The sequence below is a fragment of the Scomber japonicus genome, chromosome 23 (genome assembly GCF_027409825.1).
Source record: "Scomber japonicus isolate fScoJap1 chromosome 23, fScoJap1.pri, whole genome shotgun sequence".
Taxonomy (NCBI): Eukaryota; Metazoa; Chordata; class Actinopteri; order Scombriformes; family Scombridae; genus Scomber; species Scomber japonicus.
Genome location: NC_070600.1, coordinates 8,202,468 through 8,218,085, shown reverse-complemented (window position 1 = coordinate 8,218,085; position 15,618 = coordinate 8,202,468). Strand labels below are relative to the sequence as shown.

Genomic DNA, 15,618 nt, shown 5'->3' with positions numbered 1-15,618 from the left:
TTGTTGTAAAATGTATTCAAATAGGTAATTTAAGCATTTGTTGATGGCCTGTGTTGTGGTAGCTTACACAGGCACTACACTATGACTATAAAACAGGGTTAAACTAATTGAAATCTAATAACACCCAATTAAAGCAAAACAATCCATGAATAAAAACTGACATATATGATACTGTGTGGTAAGACTGAACCAAAAAACTCTGGGCTATGAAACCAAAACAATGAGCTGGAGACTAAATCGCTCTGTGGTGCTCAGGGGAACAGCAGAGTCGGTTGATAATTCTGTGTGGATTAATCTACTTTTCACATTGCACACAGTATATTGACCCATTCTTAAAATACAGATATGGATAATGACAGCTTGGGAAAAAATGTCCTGACATTACAATTGCCTAAACCCAACCCTACCCATACCTAAACCTTCAAGTTTTCACCAGAAAACCTCATGGTTTACATTATAGGGATTTTCTCTTTGTCCTCAAAAGAGAGGCAAGTTCCCAAAATGTGACTGTGTAAGATGCAGATTTATGCCCACACAACATGAGTAATACCTGGTAAATACACACACACATATAACAAGACACATGTAAATGTGAGCCAATGATGAAAAACACTATTTTCCAAATTTGATATCTTAGACATTTCTTTTTCTGTACCAGTTTTCTAAATTGCTATCAGCTCAGATAAGATTCACTGAACTCTTATGTGAAGAATACAGATTTTTCTTTATTATAACTCTTTAATAACTTTCAATTTCCGTGACTTATTGCAGCGGGTTCCTGACTTACCCAATCCCAAGAAACATTTTTCCAAGGCCTTTCTTAAAATATTTAACCAAAGCATTTTTCTCACTCAGTCTCAAAATCCAAAGCTTCCCCACAGCGACTCAAAATAACCCTGGAACTTTTTTTACTTATTTCATTTCTGTCATTCCAGCCCCAAACACATAGCAGCAGAGTGCTGCTCAATTTTTAAAATATACCTTCATTTGTACACCTGGCCCCACTTTTGCAGTTGCCCCAGCCTTCTTGACTTTTCACACACCCAAGAGCTCTTGGTGTGAACTCAACTCAAATTGTACAAATAAGCACAATGTAAAAGGATAAAGCCTTCAAGTTTGGTGAAGTCTTATGTAACACATTAAAGCACATAAAGGTCAGTTAATGTACATTCACATCACTGCAGTCGCTCTGAAAGCCACTTGTGAACCTTTTCAGATCTCTTATCTAAAAGAATAAAATCTACCTCCGACATGCTGATTACAGCACTTGTGCCGCAGCATAATGCATTCGATGAGTCATACCTCACCAGGTCCGGCATGCAGAATGTAATCAGGGAAGTCAACCAGCCAGCCAACTTCACAGGTGTGGGCTCTCTCAGATGTCAAAGGCCAAAGATGTGCCTGGAAACTCAAGCAGCAGGCTGAGCAACTGTCCCCGTGCCTCTGCATTCTGTTAATTGATCAGCGACGCAGAGTGAGGAGCTGCACGCTGAAAGCCTGATGGATGTCAAATCCCATCAATTATTTGATTACTTTCGAGGGCTTTCATTTCCTCCAGCGGGAATCACAGGAAGTTGATTTTGGAAGCAGCGTGATCACTGCAGCAGTGATTTAAGTATAAATGGTTGGCTGTCCCGTCTTTCAGCAGGAAGCCTATTTCAAAGTCATTATCAAGAGCTCACAATGTAATATTGTCAAAACCATTAACAGGCATGCTGTTATCCTGTACATTTCCTCAATAAGACTCCTTTCCATGCAACTTTATAATACTGGAAAGAATTAAACATTCATAGTAAGTATATTGTAAGCTCCTCAGCTAAAAGGAATGCAAGGCTGTTTAATCATCAACAATATTTTTATATTAATAAATTACTTTTTCCTTTCTAACCGCCATGACACACCAGTGATTCATCAACAGGAAAAAATGCTAATAAGGAGCTACAAATGAAGAGTGAGTGTAATGTGCTTTGCAGCTGCAAAGGATTAGACAGAGGAGACACGACTAGAACATTTTCATATGACGAACAGGAAACAACGGCACATCCAAGCGATGCAACTGTCTGCTGTCAGGGTAAGGGAACAAAATCTTGACTATTTTTGTCCACCAAGAACATGTTGTTTTGTTCTTTTGAGAAAACGTGTGGTCTGTCTTATAGCCCAACACAGTGACTGTCAGTATTTCGACTGTCTGTCCACTGTTGTGTTTGTCTTTGTGGCTTCATCTCGCCTGCCTGCCCCCTGAATGACTGTTTACATCATGCTCTGGGCTGACACATACATTAGGCTGATTCATGACCCCGTTCCGGGCGTTGGGGGTGGTAAACAGCAGACACAGGTTGGCCCGATCTCTTGTTATTGTTCTACTTTCTGGCTGTCAAACGACCTGAGAGGAGGAGGAAGTGGAATAGTGGGATAGCGACGAGATGAGATGTCTTATGAGCTGGCACATCGCACCCCATTAATTTAATTTCCCAAGTGAACATCTGACCATCTTCAAAAGCACACTTCACTTCACTGTTTATGAATGTGTGTGTGCCAAGGGGAAGCTCCAAGTCTGAAAATGAGGCCAATGTGGAAGTGAGTTAAACCCGCATTTTCTCTAATGACCAGCAGAGGGCGACTCCACTGGTTACCAAAAAAAGTGACTGTATAGACGTCTATGAGAAAATGACCCAACTTCTCACTTGATTTAACATCTCAGTAAATACTTTCCTAAACCTTCTTAGATATAGCATGATGTTCAGTTTGTAAATTATTATCCCATTTTGAGTAAAATAGATGACAAACCAGTGTATGATGTAGGGCACAGCTATTTTGTGATTGACAAGTTGCTACCACAGCAACAACATTGGTTACATATTAATTGTTGTAATGTTAATTAATGTAACCCCAGATTGGAATGAGAGTTTAGGCATAGCTGTCGTTATTTCAATGTTTTCAGTTCATGAAAGTTAACTAACATTTTGGTCGCCTAAAAATTCTTGTTCAGCATTCAGTTGTACTAAATGACCCTCTAAGGTGTCAGATGTTCAGAATTTCCAGTAGGTACATTTTGTTTTAGGCCTGTTTTTTGTTAGCCAAAATTAGCTCCACTGTATTCACCAGCTAGTTGCTCATTTTGTTTGTCTATGTGGTGCTGAACAGGTAGCTTACATTGTGGGGGTTTTTTTGGCGAAAAGTTTCAGGCAAGAAAACTAAAACAATGAACATAAAGCTGCTAAAATCCTCCACTGAACTGAGGAGAATTTAAGAGTTACCTGATAATTCCTTGTAGGTATGTCACATTGAGTGGTACCTTTCACATTACAGACACGTGATTCATTATTGATTAGTGCAGCTTTAAATTTCAACAACAGAACAGCCATTTTTGTTTCAGATGTTAGCCTCATCTCTACGAAATCAGTGTGTATGTTCATGGAAACCTTTTCTTCTTTTTTGCTTTTGAACTTTACAGCACCATTAACAAAATAGATTATTCTGTAAGAATAATGTCTCAAATTAGGATTTGATTAAGCCGTTGCTGTAAACAGACAGAAACGTTATTCCAAATAATAATAAAGATGCTGAAAAAGTGGCTCCAAGCAAAAAGAGTCAAATAAAATGATTTCATCATGAGACAGAATATTTGCTCATCTTACTCACTGACAAGACCGAAAAACCCAGCCAGCGTGTACTCTACTTTATGGGATCAGGGGCTAAGTTGGAGGTACAATAATTGGACAAATTTATCTTATTTCTCAACCATGCTTTCCTTCCACTGAGTCAATAAACCAAAAGGCTGCAAAGTGCCAGAACAGCCATACTTGAGTGAGTTTATACCCTCTGTTTTTTATTACTGCTGAGTGGCTCTGCAGGAGACCAGGTCAGACCATCACGAGGGCCCTGTGACCCCCCCCCCCCCCCCCCACCACCACCACACTAAGGAACGCCAAGACACCCAGCAACTCTGCTCCCGCTCACAAGGCACAAATTCTTTCCACACAACAGCTTCTTGATGGACATGATCACTACAACAGCACGGCTACACCGAAGTCCAACTAAAACAAGAACCTCTAGCATCAGATGAACACTAACACACACACGCACAGGCACTGCCGTCCAAAGTCAAGATGGAAATGTCAGTTAGTGGAAAACATCCATTTTGTCCCAGGTGCATTACAGCCATGGTAACAGAGGTGTTGTCACATGTTATCTGTGAGATAGTAAAAGAACATGGAGCTATGTTTTAAATACACAGTTCAAGTGCAGCAAAATCTGGGCTTGTGGTTTTTATTTATATAGCTCTTGCTCTGGGCTCTGAAACAATCTACTGATCTTTTGTTTTTCAATTAATCTCAATCAGAAAAGAGTAAAAACTCATATCACAACTTTCCTGAGAACAAGTTTGTCTTCAAATTCCTTTTTTTGTCAAACCAGCAGTCCAAAAAACAGAGATAATCAATTTACAGTGATATGAAACAGAGAAAAGCAGCAGATCTTTCCAGCTGGAAGCAGTGGATGTTTTTGTCCAATAAATAACTTTAACAATTCAATTGAATATCAAAATTATTATTGATTAGTTTTATGTCAGTTGCCTTAGTCTATTGGTCCCTTAAGCACTATCTAACCTTAGTGATTAACACTGGAGGATATGTGTTACCCACTGTGTCAAAAATAACTAATACATGGATTTGATTTACTATTTTTGGTCTTCATTCATATTTTTTTTCACTGTACAGAAATGATTAGATTTGTGTTTAATCTGCATGAAGAGTAAATCATATTAAAAATATAATATAATGAAATATATTATATTTTCATTTGCATGAATTTTGGCTCATTCCGGGAAAATGCGTAGATTTATTTTGAGCATTTATCTTTTTTTTTTTTGGTCTTCCTTCACATTTCACATTTAGCAATAATTAGCAGGTTAGCATGTTAACACGCTTATAGTAACAGGGGCGGTCTGACTCTGTCGAACAGTAAAGGACCCAAGTGTCAAGAGCACTTCAGCAAGGTGGCCTGGTTGAACTGTTTCAAGCACACCCTCTCTAAGTATTAAAACACTAGGCGTATAATCCCCTTTAGCTGAAATGGAAGTACTGTTAATACAGATTTATGAACCACAAAAGAGTGCTCACTCCGACATGCCAAGAGGTTCAAAACAACATCTAAAATCTGTTTAACATTAGCGTACATTTTTTCCTCTCTGTCATATTGTGCACGAAGTGGGAGGATAATTTACGGCCACAATCCAGATGTTTGACGATTGAGGAGAAGGCTGATTCATTAGCATCTGTAGGCTGCCACTAAAGGGCTATGTTTAGATGAGAGCCATTCATTGTTGAAGGGATCACCAGGGCTACATGTAGCTTCAGATGTGACAACAATGACAACTGCCCTGCTGTGTGGCTGTTTCTATGCATACAAAAAAGAGCAGAGTGAGGCATGCCTTTTCCACATGAACAGAGAAGCAGGTTATTCAAGAGACTTTTTCACTGAGCAAATAAATGAGTTGACAAGAGGATGATGGATGAATTTTTTGCCATACAAGCAACATGGCTCTGAGAATGGCACTTTGGTACAGACACAATCTCTAACAGTTACACTCAAGATGAATTGTAATAACTTTGGTGTTCTATTCATTTTTCCTCTACTGCTGTCATCTGGTTATGAAGTTTAATTTCTTTAATTCTTTGCTAATGACCAAATATTGCCGTGTTAACTATGGCAGTCTATGGAAATGTTCACAAAGGTGCTTTTGAAGATAACTGATTTTAAAAAATGTTTCCACTTTCCCCTTGAGTTTTGAATGGTGAAGACTATTTAACCAAATCATATGGTATCTTATAAAGTGCTGAAGTCAAAAACACAACCAGCTATCTGCTTTTATATTTGGCAAGAAATCATCCACACTGATTGTTTTTCAGTGTTGCTCCTGCTGCTGTGAAACTAGATGGGGAGCTGAGCACGTTCTTGCATATTTTCAAATTCAATAACAATCACACAGAAGCCATTTTTAAAAGAACATGAGTGGTGGCATAATGCCTGAAGCCTGAACAATAACCTAATCAACAATTTTCCAGAATTTCAAATGAGAATATGATGCTGGCAGCCACAGAGCAGGAAGTCTCTCTAAAAACTGACGGAAAAATAGAAGAGAGGGGGAAAAAAGCTAGATGTGAAGGCTAGGGGCAGATGACGGCTTGCCGAGATAACTGAGTGGGTTTTTAGGGAATGAACTTGACTCAGAGTGGAAGTGATGGGCACGGCTACGCTCCTTAGTTTAGGAAAAGAAGTTGCCAGTTGGAGCTTCGAGGTCTGCGGTTCTGAAACAAGGTCTCAGAGCTGCATGTCAGATATCGTCAGCTACACTGCAATGTTTTTACATATGTTTCAGTACAGTACTTAAGTTGACCTCCTCAGGCATCTTAATGGCCTCCTTTAACATAGAAGCATGTTTTTGAACAGCTGATTGCTGTGCAGAGGCAATCTGTCTTGATTTGCAGCTGGCAGGAAACATATGGTCTGTGTTATTGTGTTAGCTACTGGAAAAAACATACAGGGCGCAAGCTGAGGCCAGGCTCCTACAGCTTATGGAAAATGATAATGACTCAACTGACTTATCTGGGGGAGTTAAAGCATTTAAGCCAGACTCAAAACAACTTCCTACTGTAATGCTAACTATGCAAACAAACTGAGTATAAGGAGAAATTATGGCGACTATAAAATTACTGATGGAGGAAAAATATTAAACCAGCAGAGTTCATGATGAAGACACGCAGTTAAGAAAGATACACACCCTGAAACCTGCACAAAGTCAGCCAAGTTTAAGCCTATTAAATTTAGTCTGGAAATGTGTTAAAGATTAATCTAAGCACCAAAACAAATAGTAAAAATCTGTTAAACCCGCCTGTTTCCATTTACTTTCTTATTTCATTCATCTACACCTTCAGGAACAGTAAATGAATGAAATAAGAAAAAGAGACATTGAGGAAAAACTTGCATGTACACTGACACACACACACACACACACACACACACACACACACACACCAATCAGCCTACCTGATTTGCCCACTCCCGCTCTGCCAAAGACGGCCAGCTTCACCTCTGGACTTTTGGCCATGATCGCAGCAAAGCTCAGTGAGCCAATCAGTAAGCTCTGAGGTCAACCATCCATCCTCTTGTCCACACAGGAGGAAGCAGCGTCTGAGGAAACAAGGAGAGACAAGTTCATAAGGTGCAATACATTTTTAGTTTTGATGCTCAGGTCCATTTCATCTCTAATAACATGACTGATTTACTTGCTTAACATTTTAAAGCAAGATTTTGACTTTTATTAGACTAGCTTTTAATATATTTCTGCTTTCAGCTGAGTAAATGTTTTTCTTTGTCCAATAGCAGATTGTGAGTCATACAGTAATATCTCAGTGTCCTCTAGTGTCTATGACTGACTGGACTGAAAAAGCCAAAATTGCCTCATTGGTTTACTGCATAGGCATCATAGGGAGCTGGGATGGGAAAGATGGTGTTTGTAGCCAAGTTCTATTTCAATTTAACACAAATTTTAACTAATTCACTGAAAATCTGCAGAAATATGTGAATTTATGCTTGTTTCTGTCCACTACTGTTGTGTGTAAGAATATTAAGAGTTGGGCTCATCAAATTAAACAGTTGGTGGTGCTAAATGTTAAACTGTTGCAGAAGCAGAACAACAAGATGATGGAATTAAGAGTGCCGGTCAAACCTCAAACTATGGAAAACCGTGTGGGAAATGTATTCATTTGAGGAAAGTTACAGTCTCCTCGTTGGTCCTCACAGATCTGAGGTTCGTGTCCCTTCAGTGGAAGCTTGAGTTAAGTCACATGTTTTATGTATGGCATCATTTATTTGCTTAAGTTTGGTTCCACATTCTCTTCTTATTGACACACCAACTTCCCCACTTCAGCCAACGATAAAAGCATTTTTGTGCGATTTCAACTTTTTTTTTCAAATGTCTGGTTTTCCCACTGTTTATAAATGAGAAGATTTAAATAAAATAAAAGCAGGTGGATGGAAATGCCCTTTGCCTAACATAAACCAAGTGCTGCAAGTGCCAAAACATGACCATAGAAAAGGTTCTCAATGCTTTAGTTTCTATGAGACAATGTTATATTACAAGAGCATATTAGAGATATTGTAGGGAAAGCAAATACAAAGACATACGGCATCAAAATTCTACAACTTGGCAGATACATTTTATTGAGATGATGATAAAAACATAATTCATGTGGTATTAAATATATAATTAAACATAACTATGGTTGCATGGTCAAATATAAATGCTATTTCCAGGAAGCAGGGTTGGATAGAGTGTGTGAGAGGTTGGTGAACAATTCAGAACAAATAAATAGCACAGCAATAGTTAGTGTTCCTGGTTAAGAGATGATGATATTGTCCTATTTTCATGAAGCTGGATACACATGTGGGGCACATGCACAAGTTGGTGTGTGTGGAACCAATTTTAGCAATTTTGGTAATGAAAGGCATCAGCGCAATCCTGGCACAGCATGTCACAATCTAGAAAAAAATATCACAATGAGTACATTGTTCATGTGGAAACAGTATCAGAAAGAAGGACTTTCTGACTTACTTTTTAGTAACAGTCAATCTAAAAATTTTCTTTTTGTGTCTAGGAGGTACAGTCCCATAAATATAGGTCTACACCACCTCAAACTCATTTGTCACAAATTTGCAGTAATAATACAACAATAATGCAGAACTCACAAAGCTTCCATGGGCAAATTATGTCCTTTTATATGGAGCCGAATTCAGCCACTTTAGAGGTAAATGTATCTATGAAATGATTATTATTAAAACATTGTAAAACTGACAAATGTTTTTTTTAAACAGATATTGGAGTTTTGTCATAAAATGCACAAAAGTGGACTACTTATCATTACATCGAACATCAGGTTGATCATTTTGTGATTTTTTAAAAACATTTGTAATATAGTGATCTATATGAAAAGCACATTGAGATAGCTTCTGTTAGGATTCTGAGTTATATGAATAAAACTGTATTGAAAAATTTATATTTCCACACTGTATCCTCATATCTCACTACCCATTTGTGTTTTACTCTATCAGTTACAACCCACTTACATTGAAGTAACAAGCTCTTATTGGCCAGGGACAGAGACCATGATCCAAATATATACTGTAACATGACTTTATCCTTGTTGCTGAAAACTTGAATAAGTCATTTAAATATAAAGAATTATCAGTTTAAAAGATCCAATAATCAACATACATAGGCAAAGTTTGTCTTTATGGATAAATATGTCCTTTCATACAGGACACACCTCTTTTACATAGAGTGTAACATAATTTTTTAGTATAACTGCATATTTTGCTGCATCTTCATGATTGTATTGTATCAGCTGTGACAGATTAAGCAAACATAATACTTAAGGTCAGGAGAAGCGCAAATGTCCACTTACTGGTTTTTTAACTGCTCCCCCCGAGATATTACCTGACTATTTTTTCTTTGCATGGAGTTTTTTATATGTGTCAAAATATACATGTTTTGTTGCATCCTGAAACATTTCTACATGCCATGGCCCATGATCACTACTTTTTTGCTCCATTTTTGGAATTGCTTTTCAACTTTTGGAATGTCAGCTCTGTATATCTCTTTCTGCATTGTTTTGGCATGATAGGGATTGTATTGTATTACGCAATATAATAAAACATAAAATAAGTGATCTAGGGTGATAGAAAACTGGCTTTAACTACACACATTTCTGGCAGTCACAAGAACCCATCTATATCTTGCTGAAATACATCTGCCAGGTCAGTATGTCTGTTTTCTAAATTCAATTGCACAAAAAAGTCTCTTCACTCATCCTTCTGTTAGTCTTTGTTGGGTGAAAGGAAACACAGCAAAGAAAGATGGAAGAAAATTCAAAACAGATCACAAGTTCAGCAAACCTTGCCTGCTTAAATAAAGGCTGAAAAATGTGTGTCTGTCTGAATGTGTCAGTGCCAGAACATGTTAGCCAACTTCACACTAGCTGAAGTTATGAAGTGGAAATCTTCCAATGCTTTACTTCTTCATCTACTGCGAACACACTCTCTCTCTTTTTCTCTCTCACACACACACACACACACACACACACACACACACACACACACACACACGCAAAGTCTGAGTTTAAGTTAACCTTTTCCTTTTCTGTTGGCAGACACATGCCCTTATATGGTGTGGCTGTGTGCCACATGGCGTGGCTCAAGTGGAGGTCAATCATCCGTCTCTCTGTCTCTCTCATCATGACAGCCGTCAGCATGATTAAAGACTGTTTTTTTTACTTTATCATTTATATGCCCTCCACACATCCACTAACCAGAAGGCACAGTCAAAACAGTGCATAATGTAGTAATGGTGTAATGCTAGTAACAATGACATTTTGTTCTCTTTTTTCAGGTTAGTAAAACAGTCTTCTTAGAAGGGTAAGAAGAGGAAAGTTTTGCAGTTTTAGGGTTAGAAATATCAGAAGGAAGGGTTTTAAGGGTTAGGGTAAGAAATATTAGAAAGAAAAGTGTTTAGGGTTAGAGATACTAGAAAGAAAGGTTTGAAGGGCTAGGATTACAGATATTAGAAGGGAGGGTTTGAAGGGCAAGGATTATATTAGAAGGAAAGGTTTAAAGGGTTATAGATATTAGAAGGAAAGGTTTGCAGTGTTAGGGCTAGAGACATTAGAAGAAAAGGTTTGAAGGGTTAGAGCTATTAGAAGGAAGGGTTTGGAGGGTTAGGATTACAGATATTAGAAGGAAAGGTTTTATAGGTTAGGGTTGGAGACATTAGAAGGAAGGGTTTGAAGGGTTAGATATATTAGAAGGAAAGGTTTGAAGGGTTAGGATTACAGATATTAGAAGGAAAGGTTTGAAGAGTTATAGATATTAGAGGGAAAGGTTTGATAGTTTAGGGTTGGAGACATTAGAAGGAAGGGTTTGAAGGGTTAGAGATATTAGAAGAAAAGGTTTGTAGGGTTAGAGATATTAGAAGAAAAGGTTTGAAGGGTTAGAGACATTAGAAAGAAAGGTTTGAAGGGTTAAGGTTAGAGAAATCATAGAAGACAAGTGGGGTGTTAGAATTGGGGTTAGGAGATGTTATAATTGGGTTAATACAGTTTCTCATCTGAGGAGAACCATCATCAAACAAGCAGTGTAGAGAAAGCCTAACCTTTACTCGGTTAACTGTGCTATTTTTAAGTCCAGACCCACCCTGAATATGGGAATCAAAGGGTTAAGGTTAATAACTGTCATATATAGTCAATTCAAGGGAGTATTCGAAAACTGGCCAGAAATCCTTTAGCTGCGGACAGGACCAAAATATATGGATATTTGTAATTTAACTAAGTCTTCCATTGTAATATATTCTGATATTAAAATGATTGAGACATCACTCACGGCATTTTTAGGCAACTTCATGTTAAAATATTTACAGCCTGAGGATCATGTAAAGTGAAATTAAGAGGTAGTTTTAAACATTTAAAGGCCTCAATCAAACTATGACTCTGAGTTCAGTGACACAAACAGTATAACAACTGCTTGAAAACCCAGTTTCACAACACAAGAAGAAGAAAAAAGGGCTAAATCTGCTTGAAACAATAGTATTTTCATGCTTTGCTGTAAAAAGAGAAAATCCACACCCAGTGTTTTTGGCAAAGACAGCCATTATTGGTCAGACAGTCATTATTTGGTCTCTTTATGTATCATGCTGTGAACAGGAATATAAATGGAATAGTAGCAGCCCACATGCACAGCTTGTTTGTCGCTGTTCTGTTACAACAGACATGATTTTTATTTTTACTACCTTGTTTCTTGCTTTTAAGTTCTTTCTTTCTCTTCGTCTAACTTTTCACCTGTATTATTGCAAGCAGACACACACCACTGCAGTGTTGCCTTGCTTCCCAACACAGCAGCAGCAACAGCAGCAGCAGGGAAACACCCGTCAGAGAGGAGGTAGAGGAACACACAGCAGTGTCTCCCTACACCGACACAGTCATTCTTGTGTTTCTTGTCCACCTACTCCATCCATTACTGAGACTCTTTCTCTCTCTATCCCTTTCTCTCTCTCTATCTCTCTCTATCTCTCTCTCTCTCTCACACACACACACACACACACACACACACACACACACACACACACACAAACACACCACACACACACACACATACACACACAAACACCTCAGTCATGTAACAAAGTCACAAGATTAAAAGTTTCAGTTAAGCAGCTGCACTCAACTTCCTGCTTCAGAGACATACCTACTGACTACAATACACTAAAAAAAGACACTAAAAAAATCCAAAAATAATTTCCACCGGTGTTACTATATCAACAACAACAACAACAACAACAACAACAGAAACTACATTTATATGGCAACGCACAAAGCTTCTGACTACAGAAAAACAGTATCTCTACATCAGAGATCCAAGACAAACAACACTGCTGCACACCAGTAGCAGAACATGCATTTCAAGGAGCAGACAAACATTTTGCAAAATACTAGCATATTTGTTAGGGTTAGGCACCTTTGCAAAGTTAAACAAGATGATCACTATCAACTTCACCTCTGTGCACCCAGTATTGAGATAAACGTGCCATAATGGGTTTAGCTGACCTTAGTACAAAAGACTGGAATTATGGGGAAACTCCTAGACCAGCTTTATCAAAAGTGAGAAAAAACACCTAGCAACAACTTCAAAGCATGTATCTACATGTTGTATCTAGTCAGCTAGAAGCCTCGTCAGACTCCTGTTCTGTTGTGGGGTTTTTCTGTAGAATCAACAGCAAACCTGTAGTCACTGAGACCTGCGGTTGTTGGAATACAAGAAATATTTCCAACACGTAACTGTTCCTAAAACCACAGTCCAGTAAATATCGATCTTCTCAGCTGACTCGGATTGCTAGGACGACCAAGATGTGTATTTTCCAAAATGCTGGACTGAAACCTTACCCTGAGCCCTTAACTGAGGCCCCCTATAAAGAACTAAGAGTGACGCATCCTGGGCTAGCCGTCTCTCTCCTTTTCTACAGTAAATGAATTTTTCAAAATTCTCATACTTGCAAAGAATGAGATGAGAAGATTGATACAACTCTTATGTCTGAAAGTGGTATCAGTCTTCTCTAACTCTCATCAAAACAAAATGTCCTAAAATGTCAAACTATTTTGTAAGAAAAAACCCAAAGTCAGACTATTTTAAACTTTCAAAACAGCAGGTCTGGTCCGCAAAAAGAGTGGAAAGTGAATGAACACCTACACATATGATTTAGAATACCACACTCAAGACAAAAAGCACGAACTACATTGCTGCAATAAACCCAAATCAAAAGTAGTAACAACAGTGTTATGAAAGAGGCACAAGAACACAGGCCGAAAATGTACCAACTTATGGCTGACACACTTTTATGGCTGACACCCAAAAGTTCTAATATGATTTTAGGATGTTTAAAATCAAAACTGGTGTATTTTCAGATTTTGTTTCATCCCTACAAACTATTTCATACATGTCTAAATAGCTGAAATGTCCATGTGACTAAAGCTTGTCTGTTAGTGTTGGGAAAGAAAAAAACTGACCTTTCACTTTCAAGTACATGAGATTGGCAGTCATAATACTAAAGTTTAAACCAATAATAGACCCGATCCTTTCTTCACATCTTTGCTCTATCTACCCATGGACCTCTTCCCCATATAGGACCTCGAAAACTCCAAACTGTCAAACTGGGCACGTGTATATTTTTTTCCACTGTGTGCCCAGCTGGGTTTTGTGTCATTTTTACCCTGAGTAATGAATCTGGGTGGTGGTGCTGCGGTTGAGAGAGATTACAGACCTCTGAGCTCCAAACCATGGGAGGAGACCTGCTGCACCACAGGCTATACAAAGACAGCAAACCACAGGCTTGTCATCAAAATACATATAGTGAACTGGTGCACTGCCTCTGGATGAAAACCAGTAATACCAGTGGTACACAAAAGGCAACAATGTCCTATTCAAACACAACTACTGACATTTCATTCAAAAGGAGTTCACTTTTTTCAGTAGAAATACAGACGAATGCTCAAAAATACATTAAAACTGTTACGGGATTGTTGTTTAATCATATCTGTAAAAATGATCACGTTGTTAAATGGAAACAAAAAGAAATACTCTCCTTCCCTTTCAGTTCCTTTCGTAGCTGCTGCTGACACTGTTGGTGTTCAGTGGTGACAGTCTCTCTCAGACAGCCCTAATGCTATTATACTGTTTGATCAAATATTTTCATCACAAGGACTCCTCTCTGAAAGGATTTTGTCTTTTTCTTCTGTTGTAGGGAAGAAAACTGAGAAACCTCTAATAAGAACAGCTCTGTGAGTCATCAGTGGTGAAAGTAATCAAATCCTTTGCTTAAGTAAAAGTACACATACCACAATGTGTGAAAATATACAGGAAGTACAAGTAAAAGTCCTCTACTCGAAAAAAGTAGCAAAGTATTAGCTGTATTTAAAGGTGCCTTGTGGAGTTCTAGTAAACAAACAAAAGTTAGGCTTATATCATTCAGTGTTTCTTACCATAATAAAAACAATTCAGTGACCCACTCTTTAAAACATTGCTACATAACAGCGCTAGTCGTGAAAAATTCCATAGTGTGCCTTTAAAGCATTGAAAATAAAACCATTCATTATATGTATTCATGCATAAACAGCTTTTTAATGTTGTCACTGGTCATAGAGATCATTTTACCTACTTACTGTTGTGTAGTTAATCTCTAAAAGTGTAATTTTTTTTTAATCTGATCATGTATTTGTATGTGAAATCCTAATCTGCAAAGTAACTAGTGCAGTCAGATAAATGAAGTGAAGAAAAAAATATAATATTTCCATCTAAAAAGTAGTGGAAATGAAGTGCATGTAAGTAGCATCACATGGAAAAACTCAAGTACATATAATAGAGAATTATAGTAGTGTAAGTACGGTACTTGAGTACGCTATGAGTCATGAACACTGCACATCACAGGAATGCTTCATAGTGCGTTAACTTCATCTTGATATATAGATGTTATCTCAGGGCTGCTGTAACTTGTTGTTTTTGAGAATATTCAAGTTTCTGTAATCTTATCTTGCCTTCATTCCCTCTTGCTGCTGATTTCAAGTCAATGCAACAACATTAATAATAAACAAATCTTAACTATTGCTGAAATCAAACCCACATCCTTTTTCAGGACCCCTAAGTGTCCCCTAGACCCTAGTTTGGCAAAGATGCGTGTAGGATGTGCTGCCTGACCCTAAACTCCATTGAGATTTGGGCTATTATGCAACATACAGCGCAGCTCATGAATGCAAATTACGTCCTCAAACCCAAGAGGGGATGGTGGAGGGAGATCAGGCAGCAAAGTAAGATGAAACTACACATTAGTGAAGATTCAAGTGGAGACCCACTCCTTGGACTGCATTACAGAAAGCTGCATGATCTTGACACTGTGTGTTTATCTTCAGTTTATTTCCATTTCATATATGAAATGTCTGACTGGAAAGACTTCTCAAACTTTTAAATGATTAAATGTCATATCTGACAGAAAGAGAAAGAACATTAGTGAGACACCATTGC

General features: G+C 38.0%; 1 protein-coding gene across 1 annotated transcript in view; it reads right to left on the bottom strand.

The window, feature by feature from the left end:
- Positions 1-15,618, bottom strand: part of rerg (RAS-like, estrogen-regulated, growth inhibitor) — a 39,211-nt gene that overhangs the window by 23,211 nt on the left and 382 nt on the right. Inside the window, exon 2 of the mRNA XM_053314015.1 lies at positions 7,048-7,191. Coding sequence (XP_053169990.1) covers positions 7,048-7,108 — 61 coding nt within the window. The 5' untranslated portion in view covers positions 7,109-7,191. The remainder of the gene's footprint in view (positions 1-7,047; positions 7,192-15,618) is intronic.